We start from the raw sequence: 14,750 nt of genomic DNA, 5'->3' as shown, positions 1-14,750 counted from the left end.
TAAGTAGGATGTGGGAATTTCTTATAAACAGAAGTTTGAGAAATGGTTATTGTTCCTTATTATATGTAATCATTGTTTTTCCAAGGGCTATAACTGACAGTTTTAACATTTTTCTGCAAATGAAACTTGAAAAACATTTCAAGGATAATAATCACCTTTTAGTTGTCAAAGAGACTTTAAAATAATAACTTGAAAAAAAAAGCAGTGTGAATTAGTCAGTTGAAGCAGTTATCCCCCAAACTTCAAAAAAAGTAAGTCCGTTTACTTTTCTGAACACAACTATGAGAGTCTCAAAAAAAAAACCCTCAAAAACCAAGAAAGTACTAATAAATTTAATTTACATGGAGGAAGCTAGACAGCTATTCTTGTTTCTATGTATCTTTAAACAAACCTGCTTTCTTTTATGAATTAGATTTTAGTTCCTTCTCATCAACAGAAAAAACCCCAAACCCAAGATGTCAAAAACATCAATGACATTATTTTGTACTTCTGTTAGCTACAGCCCACAACATTACTTTGGGTACTTTAGACAATAAATACCTATAAGTATCTTCTGGATAGGTTTTTTGTACATAGTCCTGCAATTCCATCTGTGCCTTCTCCTGGAATTTTTCTATTTGAGTTGAACTGGTCAGACCAGGGTGATCTAAAGAAACAAAACATTTCTGTATGTCGATTGTTTCCCTATACATTGTGAAATAAATGTATTTATAAGACTCTCACATTTAATTTCAATGAAATATTTCTCTGGTATTGTGATGTTTAACATGCTAGCTGTATAAAGGTGAACATTTGCTTCCTGGCTTCAGAATTTAGCTTGTTCACTTTTCTCTCTAGAGCTGTGTGCATCCATAAGAAAGGGGACAAAGATTAAGCCTGTATGTGTGTACCAGGCAACGACACAGAATTTGTTTTTAACTTTGTTTGTTTTAAATGTAAACATGTTCACCTCTGTGATTTGTTCTAACTAGACTGGTTAAGCAGTATCTAGGGTTATTTTCTTGACAGATCAATGTCTTAATCTTCTTAAGTCTGTCTCATGTTTTAGTTCCAGCTGGCTCAGCTCTTCAGACAGCCACATGATCAGAGCAAAAAATTGCAAACCCACAAAATATCACTTCTCTTAGTATGCCAAAATATCTTCACTGTTGTGTCCAAACTGCTTGTCCCTTGAAATATGAAAGGGCTGCCTTGAGTTTGGATAGTTTCTTGCTTTTCCAACTTGAACAAAACCCCTAATAAACATAACTCTAATGGGACAATCTCCCAAAAAAATTAAAAAGAACATTTCAGGACACCAGTATCTTCTAATTAAGTTTTATTACAAAGAGAAAAATAGTTATCAATGCAAAAAAAAAACCCAAGCAAACACACCAATAACAATATATCCTTTTACTTTGTATTCTGTTAAATAAAAAGTGGTAAATACCTTTGAATTAAAATAAATAATACGCATTTCTGAGAAAAACTTTCCCTTTTACTCAGCCTGTCAGCAGTTTTAGATTAACCTTTGTGTGTCCTAGAAACATTTGCCATCTTTGCTGAAAAGACTGCCACTTCCAGTTTCTTTAATGTCCTTACCTAATCATTCCAGAAAATCCCAAGTGTCTTCTTTGAGTAAATTTTCGTATTTCAGAAACACTTTAAAGACTCTGCTTTAGCCATCTGCTGTCATTTTTTCATAACAAATGGAAGACAGCCTGTTTACATTCAGTTTTTGAGATTTTGTGGAAGTTTCATATAAAATAGGTATTTATGCTCATATTTCAGCTATTCCTCTTATGAGTATATTAAAAATACTAAAATTGAAGCAAATTTCTTTTTGTCCTTCGGAGAATACATTTCTTATAATCCTCCTCACCATTTACCTCACTGATAGTTCTAGTACACATTCCAGATGTTTTACTACTCATAGATTCTCAGCTGAAGGTAACTTGAGAATCTAATCTTCTAGGGTGGATGTACAGGAAACACCTGATAGATTGGAACTGTAAATAACATGGATATGTTGCTCTGAAGTTATTTTAAAACACGTATTGTGATAATCATAGTGAAACAATAATTTTATCTGCAACTTAACAGATGAGTCTCATCTCAAGACATTAGTCTCATTTAAAAATGCTAAAGAATCGACATATTAAGGCTTATTGTTTAAAAAGATACGGTTACTAAATTCCTTACCAGGGCTAAAAAGGACTATAGCTTTAAGGTATGCATATTCATATCCATCAATATCAAGCTTGGCCATGCTGTTACAGAACTCCTGAAGTTTCCAGATGTGTTCCATGACTTGCTTTATTCTGTCTCCAGAAAGTTTATCTACAAAAAGATATTGCTTACTATTTCATCTGAGCTCAAGCATTTCTAATATATTAACAAATAGTTTTATAAACCAAGTCAAGTGATATTAGCAAGTCTTTTGCTGTCGTAGAACCACTTAACATGTAAGGATGGCCTGAATTATTATGAAAGCAAAGTGAATTTATAAAGGCGAGTCAGACCCAGAGCTAGCAAACAGAATGTTAACTCTTCTGTGTAATTTTGCCAGGATAGCATAATCTGCCACACCAAACTTTTTCCAGTGATGTACTGTTCTGAGCAAAGATTCAGAAATTATGGTGCATTATACTACAAATGGCTAGAGTGATTCTGGGAATGAACAGAAGCACAAAGCAAATGCTAACATGCAACCCTAATTTTAAATTCAAATATTATTGAATTAGCCTTTCCAAAAGTGAATGCAATAACAGTAATGACAGTGCTACTTTCTCCTCTACTTTTAGGAGTGAACTTTTCATTAGCTATGATAAATAGTCTTTTTTCCATCTGATAGGGTAAATTCACTGAAATACATATACACAGTGTGTATGGAGATTCTTCTATCATTTGAAAGATCACATGCCTTATATTGGGTTCATAATCTATCTTAAAATTTTAATTTAAAAATGTTTTTTTATTTATAGATTTACTACGAGTGAGTGGTATTAGCTGCTAAACTAGGAAGGTAGTTTTGGTAAATAGAAATCCTTATATTGAACTGCATATCTACAAACTAGTCAAGGAATAAAAACATTGCAGAATACATTAAGACAAATTTTTGAATATATAATTACTATAATCAAACTTCAGAAGTAAGTCAGTTTACAAGGGATAAAACCTTTCACTGAAAAACGCATTAGAATAATTATATTCCAGTTATAATCTCCAATGCTAGTATTTAATATAATTTTAATTTGAATATCTTATTTTTCTCTATACAGCTAATACTGCATAGGATTGCTTAGACACCATGTGGCTTAAACTGAATCTTTGACATAGTTCATTACTATTTGATCTATTTTCTGGAACTGCAATAAGAAGATTGAATGAATGGAAGAACCATTTTTTGCACAGTCTTGAAATAAGAATGAAAGCATAATCTACATTTCTTAAATCATGAATTGTGATACAAATGTTTAGTTACTCAAGATGGACGAAGATAGATGTAATGTTTTCATTCCTGTATTAAGTGGGAAAATATGGTCCAGAGAAACTCAGGAAAAGCAAACTAGAATTCCAGAGTTTCTAAGTAGCTTCATCACTTATAAATAAATAAATAAAGTTCTGAAATTTCTTCACTTCGTTTTGAATTTTGAAGGTATAATACACAATATAACATGATAACTTTGCAGAATTGATGAATAACACTAATGATCCTCTTTTATTGGCTGGTCTCAGAAAATGCAGTATGAGTGCAAGTACAGGTTATAGAATTTTTTCTTTTTTTGCAATATTGATGCATAAGAACAGAAGTGAAACCAGCTGTAATAGCTGTATATTATATATTAATATATATATTAATAGCTGTAATAGCCCTGCCACTTACTCCTCTCCACTGCTTGGAACGAATGAGGAATAGACAGCTCTATATTTATTTTATATCTGTATTCTGAAACAAATATAAAATAAAAGCCTAACTTTGCATAGAACATCCAATACACAGGTTTCACTACTGATCTTTTCAACTTTTGCCTCTCTGTGCAGGAAAGGAGCAGCACTCTGTTGTATTTTGGTACATGTCCAGGCTCTCTTAAATGAGAAAACAAACCAAAACCAACCAACAAAAAAAAACACCAAAACAAGAAAAAACTCTATATTCATTATGAAAGCAATTAAAGCATACTATCCATTTAAGAATCAAATTTCAGTCTAATTTACTTTATCATGATGAAGCGAATAAAGTAGATTAAAACTTGATTGTGGAACTATAAAATATACAAAGAAGATAGCTGGAAAAATATTTAATATCCTTCAGCTATAGAAAAATACATCTGTTTTACTCTTCTCAGTAAAAACCTATTTTCTAATTTTTGCTGTGTGCACAATAATGACACCATTAAAAATATTTTAAAATGGTACCAAATTGCATTCTATAACTGCTTTTAACAGACATGTAAATTTAAAGTAGTTTTCGTATATTATGCTGTGTTTGCAGAGTTTAAAACTGCTAGTATTGTTTTCTTCCTCCTTTTAAAAATTAATATTACTTTCATGATAATCAGTCCTATTGATTGGAAGTGTCTTTAAAGAATGGAAAAAAGGCAAATATAACAGATTTTCATCCATTCTAGATACAATCATCATTATCAACAGACCAACATTGAATTATAACATAAAATTACACACATCTTGTTAAGAATGTCAAGAAATTAGGTTGCTTAATGCTTCAAGGGCACTTCAAAATACATTAATCATTATTGCATTACAGTAGTATCCAAAACCATTACACATGCAAGAATATGCTTGTTGTGATAATTGGCAAACACTGTGTTTTTACACTGCAAAGAGAAGAAGGAAAGTTCCGGAAGGAAAAAGTCTGGTGTGGTTTGAAGAGGATATCATTATTTTAAGAGGAAAATGCATACATCTGGATGGGAAGAAAATTCTCTGAGCACATCCAAAGAGTATTTTAGGATGTACTGTCTTTCTCTGTAATATCAGTCAGGCATAGAAGACCCCCCTTGCCTCTAAAGACCCTTCTATCCCACAGATATCTCTGTGACATCAGTGCAACAAAGCCGTAGATCACCAAGGGAAAGATAGTTATGCAAGAGAAAGCTTCACCTTCTCCTGGTTCCTGGTGAACAATTCTGTCAATGATGGGGAAACACCTTGTGAGCAATGGTATCCAAACGTCCCGGTATTGTTAGCACTGTTAACATACTGGTAACTAGTACTGGTAACTAGTACTGGTAACATACCTTCTTGTATGCTGTTCTGGAGGTGGTTGACAATCGCTCCCAGGATAGTCGACAGACTCATCACTTGTGCACACTGTGCCAGGCCTAAGGTAAACAGTTCATTCCAGCAGGCACGCACAAGGCTCGTATTACAGTCCTGCCTATAAACAGCAGAAAATCAAACAACGCTAGGTAGTTTGCATATCAGCTTGGTATTGCCCTATGTATAATTATGTTATGTATAACAATTCATAGTAAGGATTAATCTACTGCAAAACATTTTGGTAACAGGCATATATTAGTATATTACAAGTATTTCAAGAAGCAAAAAGAAATCATAGACTATGGGAAACCATTTTGGGTTATCTGTGAAATGGTGCTCATCAATTCTTTAGTAAGGTATCAAAAGCAAGCATTTAATTTCTACAAATTAATGTTTGTTTTTGATTTGGCTTTAGTTTCTGTAACCACAGTAACATCAGATATTGTAGTTACCCTCCCCTCTGCCATCTTCTATTTTATTCTTCAAAACAGGGAATATTGCACAATCTTCACATATTTTAAAATATTAATTAAAAATTAAACAATATCGTAACTAAAAAGTTCAAAACAGCTGGGAAGCATTCAGATCTGTGCTTAAATTCATTCAGAAGCAAACCATTCAAATGGAGTATGTCCATTTACCCGAGAGCTTGAAACGCAGGTATGGACCTAGCCCAGTGCATAGAGAGGAAAAGGAGTCGTGATGCTGACTCACAGATGTAGTGTACATTAAGGTACTCTGGCATCGGACTGGGCATTGTCAGCTGCAAAAAATAAAAGTACAGTACAACATATATAATTCAGACATAAACCAGTTTTTATCATCAGTGAAATAATTGGCAAAAACATTCATACTACTCTCATAGTCCATCACAATCAACAGTGTGACAAGAAGTTGTCAAAGAAAAATTGTACTAAATAACTCATTACTACTGGCAAGGAATGCAAATTGAGAATACAAGACAAGAAATTATGTAGGAGCTCATACATCTTAAGCATTAGTTTATTTAGTAGGACATTTAAAGAAGCACATACCTTAAATGTGACATGTGTATCTGTAAGTAGGGGACCTTCCACTTCAATAATTGGTGTTGATTGATCTCTACTGATTACATGAATATTCCCTCCTCCTGTAGGATCCATCCCATCTGCCAAGTTATGGGCTGTTGTACCATCTGTAGTATTAAGTGCTTTAGCCAAAGTATCAAATGCCCTAAAAAATAAAAAAAAAAAAGTAAACAATGAAAAACTGTTTCCTTAGATCTTAAAAAATTCATAGTGCTCAAATTAAATGCCATAAAATATTTCCACTTAGAGTCAACATACACCAGAAATCTTTAGGATGACACACGGTCAGACTTTTCATTGCAATTTGGTCCCTCTGTATTCTTTGGGCATTAATAAAACATAGATGTGCCCACATATTGCTGGTAAAAGATCTCCCCTGTAAGGGAAGGATTTCATACTGTAAATCCTGCTCTGATAGTTTTATCCTAGTATTTGTACTAGTAAAGGGGTCTTCTGCTGCACTGGTTGTGCCTGGGATAGAACTCATTTTCTTCACTGTAGCTGGTATGGGGCTATATTTTGGATTTGTACTGAAAACAATGTTGATAATATAGAGATGTTTTTGTTATGCACAGCAGTGCTTGCAGAGTGTAAAGGCCTTTTTGGCTTCTTGTCCTCCCTTCACTGAGGAAGCTGGGTGTTCATATGAAGTTTGGAGGTGACACATCCAGGACAGCTGACCCCAGCTGATACAAGGCTTTTTCCATACTTTGTGATATCACACTTATATAAAGAAGGGAGAAGAAAGAGGAAGTGGGGGGGATCTTTGGAGTGATAGCATTTGTCTTTGGAAGAAACTGTTACACATGCTAGAGCCCTGCTGTCCTGGAGGTGGCTGAACACCTGACTGCCCATGGAAGGTAGTGAATGAATTCCTTTACTTTGCTTGTGCATGGGGCTTTTGCATCACCTAATAAACTGTCTTTATCTCAACCCACAAGTTTTCTCACTTTTGCTCTTATGATTCTATCCCCAGTCCCACTAGACTGAGGAAGCAGCTGTGTGAGGCTTAGTTGTCTGCTGGGCATAACCTCAACAGTCCTCTTGCACTTAGTATTCACTATTCCCCCTTCTCACAGATTCAGTGAGGATTACAGACCAGATGTATTCTGAAGAATAAAGTTCCTGTCCTTGTCCCCATCCTTGATCTCCAGCTTTTTGGAACAGTGGAGAACAGTATGGTTTTCTTCTAGACAATATGCCTGAATTTTCTTTCCCTTAAGATGAAATCCGGTGGCTCCAATATAGAGAACGGGATGTGCCCTGGCTTGTCCAGTCCCTGGGTCCCTGCTGCTGGACCAAATGGCGGCAACTGTGGGTTTCCACCCCAGAGACACCTTTGGCTAACTGGATGTCACAGCTGGGCACATGGAGACAAGCCCAGACGTGCCGGACTCAGGTGGCAGCGGGATGGAGCTTCCTCTCGCAGAGGGTCCGCTCCTCGGGTTTCCCGCTGTCGGAGAATCCTTTAAGGCGATGGTGAAGGAAAGGAGTCGGTTCGGATGGAGGGTTTAATCCAGAGTTTTTATTCTGGCCCGCAGGCCTCTGATTGTAGCAACAGCTCCAAGCGGAACTCCCCTGCAGACTTCTGAATCTGGTCACTGCTCCATCAGAACTGCCCGGATTCCCCTCTCTTTTACCTGGGGGAGGGGAGGAGGGGAAGGGATAGGGAGCCCACCAACCAGGTACAGGAGAGGAGTCTCAAGGGACAAAGGATACCTGGATGGCCCAATGCCCCCCCGGGGGCAGAGGGCATCTTTTGAATCTGCCCAATCACTCGACTTCTGGAATGCCAGGAGTGACAGTGTTCAGCAGGGGTCAGGGTGGGGAAAGGAAGAGTGATTGACACACCTGGAAAGACAACTTCAGGGGGCAGAACCAGGGTTCGGGGGAACCATGAAATCACACCGCAACAGGCGGTGTGATCTCCCAGTATACATAGAGCCTTAAAAGCCTTATGACAGTAACACAAGAGAGACTGGTCCCTGGTCTTCTTTATACTCAAGCTGTTGTTGGATCATTACCCAAATAGATCACTGTAAATTTTATTCGGATTAACAGAGCTTAAATGTAAAGAAGAATTTTGTGTTCCAATTTCATAGCAGTGGACAGTATTATGGTATAGTGCTTCTTTGCCATTTTTTTGTCAAGATGTTTTTTTGGGAGAGGTATTTTTATAAATTTTTTTTCTGCTTTAAAGAAGGAGTAAGAGGTTGACATAAGCTGACTTTGCAGTGTCAAGTATTTTAAACTATTAATTCACTTCACTTGAAGATTTCAAATGAAAGACTTAAGAGCCTTAATTAATAGAAATAAAGGAGCATTTTCCTTCCCTGGGTACAGTATCTTGTTTTTCTCATGTGTGGAACTATCCATTATACTTCCTTTTAACCCAGCCAGCACAGATGGACATTAATTAATGTCCTTCTCTCTCTCTCGTGCTCTCTCTCTCCCCTCAGCAAGGTGTTTTCCAGCTGGTGTAGTGGGCAGACTGGTCTGGTATTTGTTTATTGTTGGGGCTTTTCTGTGTAAATCATTTTTCTTTTACCTTTTGTTATTAATGTTGTTGCAATTACTGTTTCATTTTGCTGTTACTGTTTGTTTGCTAGTCTGATTGCTGTTCCTATTTCAACCTGTGATCTCTGTCTTTTGTGCCTCTGACTAGAGACAGAGGGGGGAGCAAGTTTAAGTATGAACATTAAATTGGAGAATACCATTCCTAAATCACGACAGTTAAGTATCAGTTTCTCAGGGTCGGGATTGAAGGCACTTGAGACGGTATTTCATGTTTGAACTCGGGTGTTTATTATTTCTTATCTATATTACAGTCTCACAACCATGAGTTTGGCAGCTTTTTCATTAGCAAGGCACAAAATGGCTAACTCTTGTTACAAGGTCTTTTAAAACGAAACTATCCAATTAAGAAAGGACACCTAAATTATTTTCCCTTTTAACCCAGTAACTGATCCCCCAAAGCCCGCAATGCGAACCTTTCTGTCCAATCACAAAACATCACCCAAACCCATAAAGAAGAAGGAAGAAGGTAAAGAACAACCTGTCTCCACCCTACAACCTCCATCTTGCTTCATATGTATTTCTATATTCTAAAATCCCAAACTCTAAATTTTCCACCCTGTGATATTACACACTTCTAACCAACTACACACCCATAATCCCAGTGCTATTAATCAATTTTAAAAGCCTGTTCCATGACCTCTGATCAAATGCAGGGTTCTCTTGGAGGTCTGTGCCTTTAAGCACAGAAAGTTTCAAATTCTCAGCATCCAGGATTCCAACAGTTATGCTGCTCCTAAAAATCTTATTTTTGAGAAACAGTGAACAGTTCTGAGTCCAAGTATTTTATCTTATTAACCTATACTGCTAAATTCAACCAACCTGCCTCCCCGCCAAAAGACACAACCAAAACCATCCAACAAAAATATCCCAGCCTTGCAAATCTCAAGCTGTGCTGGAAATTTTAATATTCCATGGTCCTTTTTCATATGTTTTTCATTAAGAAAGGAAAGACTTCAAACTCTTTCTAAATCTACATTACCAGGAGATTTTATGGCAGCACAATCTCAAAAATAAATCCGCAGTAATGCGGACTGCCAAAGAGCAGGGCTTAGGGCACAAGCATTGCAAAGGAGAAGCTTACATAAAACACACCTGTGAAATAAAATGGCACTAAAATGTTGCTATTCTCAGAGTCTTTCAAGGTCATAAACTAGTAATTTATTATTTTTCTGAGAACCAAATGTGCTCTAGTTTTAGAACACTATATTTGTAACAATGGACACAGTTCTTTACAAGAGGGCAAGAGCCAAAACTGATTTCTAAAGAACTGTTTTAAACAGTTTCAAAGTAGGGGCAATCTAGCAATCTATACTGTGTCAGCTGTAACAATGCCAAATTCTTTTAATGAATGAGTGCAAGGGTACACCACATAGAACACAAATTACTAAATAAGGTGTAAATATAAATGCATACCTGGTAATCTCACTTGCAGATTGCTCTTCTTGTTGAACTTCAGAAGTATCTCCATTATTTAGTGACTCACTGAGATTAGCAAGAGATGTTACAACATTTGCTAGTGTTCCTAAGGCACCCTGGCTTGTTTCAGCCTAAAAAGGAAACACTGTATTAGTAAATCGAAATTGTAGTTAATTTAACATATAATATATAATTTCTCCCCCATTTTCAAATCTTTTTGTTCTTTTTCCCCATGCACCTTTTCCTTCTTCCTGAATCCCAGGAAGAACAATGGCTCTCAATTATCTTTAAATTCTATTCTAATTATCAATCCTAGTCCCAGATGAGACATCATATTGAGAACTACCTGTGTCTGACCTTTTGCAGAAATGTGCTTGCCAAAAGAAACCACAATCCTATTGATCAATTTATTGCATCCATTCATACGGTTCTTCACACTTATCACAACCTTATCTTCTCAAGGGCAACTATTTGAGACTATGTGCAATAGATAAAGTAATCTGAACAAATTGATATCTCAGAGCTGAAGTGAGCCAGTAATACCTTGGAATCAGCAGCCAGGAGGACTGTACCATCATCCCTGATCAAAGGCTGCTGAATATTCACAAGCATTCCCGGATCAAGAAGACCGGCTGACCTGTTCAAAAGCGTAAGGCATCTGATGGTCAATAGTATTTTCCATTAATCAGAAGAATGTGTAACAACTTATGAGAGCATAAAAGGAATTACCAGTTTTTAAATAAACAATTTAGTGAAGCTTACAATTTATTTAACAGGACTTAAGTCTCTCTGATACAGTTCCCAAAAAGTAGCTGGAAAGACAGAAATACTGAAAGATCTTATAATTTCCAGTGCAAAACATTGGCAACTTCCCAAATGCGTATCTTCTAATTTGCTTTTTGTTCTGGGTTAGTCTGCCTTAAGGAAAGCTGTTGTCATCTCATGCTCTCAGAAGTCACCTAGTAGCTCTAGTTTTATATTAGACTTTGAAGGAAGGCATCACTCTGTATTCCAAGCAACATAATGGCCAGCACTGAATAAAAGTCATTTAAATATTTTTTACATTCCAAAACATAGTCAGAAACAGTCCTGTAATCAAACCCTGCATAAAATCTCTGCTGCCTTTACTTTTGCTGCTTTGTGAACAATGTCCTTCCCCTCTCCTGTATCTAATTTAGGGAGACAGTGGAAAGTGTTTGCAGTCAGCAAGAAGTTTACTTGCTACTTATGTGATGCTCCAAGTATCCATAAGACAATACCAATGCACACAACACAGGTGCAAGGCTGCAGGACATTACAGTACAAGGGGTCTGACACTAACAGCTATCATTGTGAACAAGCACAGGCAGCAAATTATCGTGCGTTATGCAAATCTGAATCCTACATAAATAACAGAGTGGTTCTTCATGACTATAGTAGTGTTTATAGGTCTGTAATGGATCTGTAGCTCAAGGAAATTTTTAAGAAGCAAATGTCTGTGTGAGTACTTCTTTCAAACAAGAACACTGAAAAACAATTCTCCAAGAAACCTGCAGCCCAAACTTCCAACTGCAGTGTCATTTGTTCAACAAGGAATATGTATATGAAAAATTAAACACACACACTTCCCCCATATGAAAACTGAATAATAAAATCCAATTTTTACGTAGTTCTCAACCATTCATAAACTACAGGTATAAAAATGTCATATTTAACCTAGACTTTTTTTGTTCTATTCAGAAAAGAAAAGAAATCTTGCCTTTGTTTGTAATGATGTGCATTTTCCCACCCATTGCCTAAGGAGACATCTGAGAGTGCAGGAACCACCTTGGAGTATCCACCATATACTAAAAGGAAGCTGCTGTTTTGCTGTTGTTGAAACCAGTCTCTTGGGATTTGAATCAGCAGTCACTGAGTCTCCCTAACTAGTGTCTTTAGGAGAAGGAAGCCTTAGTCTGCCATTTGCAGATCTGATTTCAGAGAAGTGCTAACTCAAATGTATCACAGTATTAGCCTACATGCTTTCTGCTTGAGTATCATTCACTTGCTCTGCATTGCTCTGACCAGCTCTCTGGCTGGACAAGAGACAGTTCTGAACTGAAAACCACGTACCTGTATGCAGACATAAAAACTTTCATGAGAAGCAGAACCTACATTGGCCTTGGTAATGGAAACAGATGATGTGTGCATTAGAGTTCTTTTCTGTTCCCTCTGAGAGCAGAGGGGACAAGGAATATAAGGTGTGACTGAAAAGTAATACGCACAAATAACGTGAAAGAAGATCCGTGGAACTGAAGTACTCACCGTGTCCCATCTTTATCTGCCACAAATGTCGGAGTTGCTATTAGAGGGCTTCGAAGATCTTTTCTTATATAGATTTTTTCAGTAGAAGCTGCACAGTTGGTTGGTTTTTCACGTTGCACATCAAAAGGCTTTCTTTCACTTTGAACCGCTACATAAAGATAGAAACACACCGACTTGAAAGGAAATAATTAAAATGAAAAATACAAAACTAAGTAAAATTCCTGCAGTTATGATAGTGTACCGGCTCAGTTCAAAACTGGAAATTTAATACCAAGAGTGAAGAAATGCAGGCTCCTATGCTACTGTATCTGTGAGTATGTGTATTTTTATATATACTTTTAACTAAGAAAGTCACAGATTGATCTTTTGCTTCAAGTTTTGCTGATCTGGAATAAAATATTGCTCTTTTATTTGGCATTTGATAAGATGGAAGATTCTACAGATTGTGTTTTCAATTTGTTTACATTTTTTTTTTTTACAGGCACAGCTATATCTAAATGTTAGGCACATTCCTCTTCTGGATGACATAAAACAATGCAAACCCAGAAGGAACCCTGAAAAAGTCAAGAGAGGCAAGTTACCTGAGAGATGCAGGTTAATTCCTTGAGAGAATACTACATGCATGACATACACTTCACTCAGAGCCATTAATTCCTCCCAGTTAGGGAAGAGTGTTCCAAAATTAACTCTTTCATAATCTACATTTATATTTGAGAATTGAAACTAAGTTCAGTCACTGAAGTACTGAACAAGTGTAGCAAATTTTTAAATAAAAAATAGCAAGAAGCAGTTACTTTGTAGCTTTTAAAGAAAGTGAAAAGTGCATCTTTATAATATTAAAATACTATTATTAAACATATTACAGAAAGTTATCCTCATAACCACCAAGAGTTACTTAGTTCCTCATTTTATTTTTGGTACTGTTGTTACTATTAGCAAAATTTAGGGGCTTCATTTGGCTTGCTATGCCAAATTTGATATTGGGCATATCAAATTTACTGGCTTGGTGAATACATAGAAATTAATCAGAGGCTGGACCCAAAGCCAGTGAAGTCAATAAACATATACCCTAATCATATTGGAATAAGAAAGGTTTATTTTCTGGAACTGCAGCAGTTTTTCCTGTACAAAAGTCTCATCTTATATTCAGCACATTGTGTGTAAAGCAGTAGAATCATCACAACAGGTCTGGAGTTTCAGAGTGCAAATACAACAATTATGTTCCTATTTACAGCTTGATGTTCTGCCTCCCTTGAGCTCAGTGGCTGGAACTTACCCTGCTTAGATCAGATCATAAAACAACCTTGTAATTGTTTCACATAGTGTTAAATTGAAGAACAGGTGACATAAACTGAAAACAAAAATATATTGAAACAAGTGTTTCGCTGCTAGCACTGCAAATGTATGAAATACTACATACAAACATGAAAACATATTTTAAAACATATGGCAGTTTATACAATGCCTCATGAAACACTGCCCATAAATTACCAAATTAACATAAAAATTTAAAAAGAGGGGGAAAAAAAGACTAACTATTTTCTATCACTGTCTGAAAAAACTGCAAAAATAAACTAGAAGGAAAGCAGATTCTCAAAACAGAATATTAGACTCAGATTCATGTCAATCCATGTCAAAATATTTTCTATTATAAACATACACTGTGTTTGGAACAAGCATTGTAAGTGAGGCTGTAACTGGGCTCCTCAAAGACAACAGTACTCGGAGACGTGGTCTCTGAAACAAACCACTACTGCACCTCAGACATAAAACGGTGATGAAAGAAAGGTGCACTAGATGCTCCCAAAACATTGTTTCCTTCAAGCAACATATACAAAAACAGAGAGAACACACTAACCAGTGGTAGTCCACATAATTGTTATTTGGCAGGCACAATATCACATTGAGTACTTAACACTCACATTCCATTTTCATGCCCATCTCTAGACATTTCTTAAGCCTACAAAACTGGCATCGATTCCGATGGTGTTTATTGATGATACAGTCCTGGTTGCTACGACAACTGTAGGTCAAATTCTTCCTTACACTCCTTTTAAAGAAACCTTTGCATCCCTCACAACTGACAGCACCATAGTGACGACCTAGGAAACATATATATTATGAGTTGGAAATTACTTATATTTT

General features: G+C 36.3%; 1 protein-coding gene and 1 long non-coding RNA gene across 10 annotated transcripts in view; one reads left to right on the top strand and one right to left on the bottom strand.

Moving 5' to 3' along the window:
* NR2C2 (nuclear receptor subfamily 2 group C member 2) overlaps window positions 1-14,750 on the bottom strand; it is a 39,543-nt gene that overhangs the window by 10,035 nt on the left and 14,758 nt on the right. For all 8 annotated transcript variants that reach the window (XM_053953434.1, XM_053953440.1, XM_053953432.1 and 5 more), the window contains 9 exons: window positions 14,528-14,707; window positions 12,606-12,753; window positions 10,866-10,959; window positions 10,320-10,453; window positions 6,297-6,474; window positions 5,904-6,025; window positions 5,241-5,380; window positions 2,182-2,319; window positions 541-646 (listed from right to left, as the gene is read on the bottom strand). In XM_053953434.1, the coding sequence (XP_053809409.1) occupies window positions 541-646; window positions 2,182-2,319; window positions 5,241-5,380; window positions 5,904-6,025; window positions 6,297-6,474; window positions 10,320-10,453; window positions 10,866-10,959; window positions 12,606-12,753; window positions 14,528-14,707 (1,240 nt within the window). The remainder of the gene's footprint in view (window positions 1-540; window positions 647-2,181; window positions 2,320-5,240; window positions 5,381-5,903; window positions 6,026-6,296; window positions 6,475-10,319; window positions 10,454-10,865; window positions 10,960-12,605; window positions 12,754-14,527; window positions 14,708-14,750) is intronic.
* Window positions 5,092-7,451, top strand: LOC128793942 (uncharacterized). 2 transcript variants are annotated; one of them, XR_008432938.1, is made up of 3 exons: window positions 5,092-5,163; window positions 5,263-5,329; window positions 7,409-7,451. It is a non-coding gene; the product is annotated as an uncharacterized LOC128793942 (long non-coding RNA). The 2 variants fall into 2 exon arrangements; XR_008432937.1 differs by lacking the exon at window positions 7,409-7,451 and adding an exon at window positions 6,398-6,471.

Source organism: Vidua chalybeata, chromosome 12 (assembly GCF_026979565.1).
Source record: "Vidua chalybeata isolate OUT-0048 chromosome 12, bVidCha1 merged haplotype, whole genome shotgun sequence".
Taxonomy (NCBI): domain Eukaryota; kingdom Metazoa; phylum Chordata; class Aves; order Passeriformes; family Viduidae; genus Vidua; species Vidua chalybeata.
The sequence above is the reverse complement of the archived record's forward strand: the minus strand, read 5'-3'. Positions and strand labels throughout refer to the sequence as shown.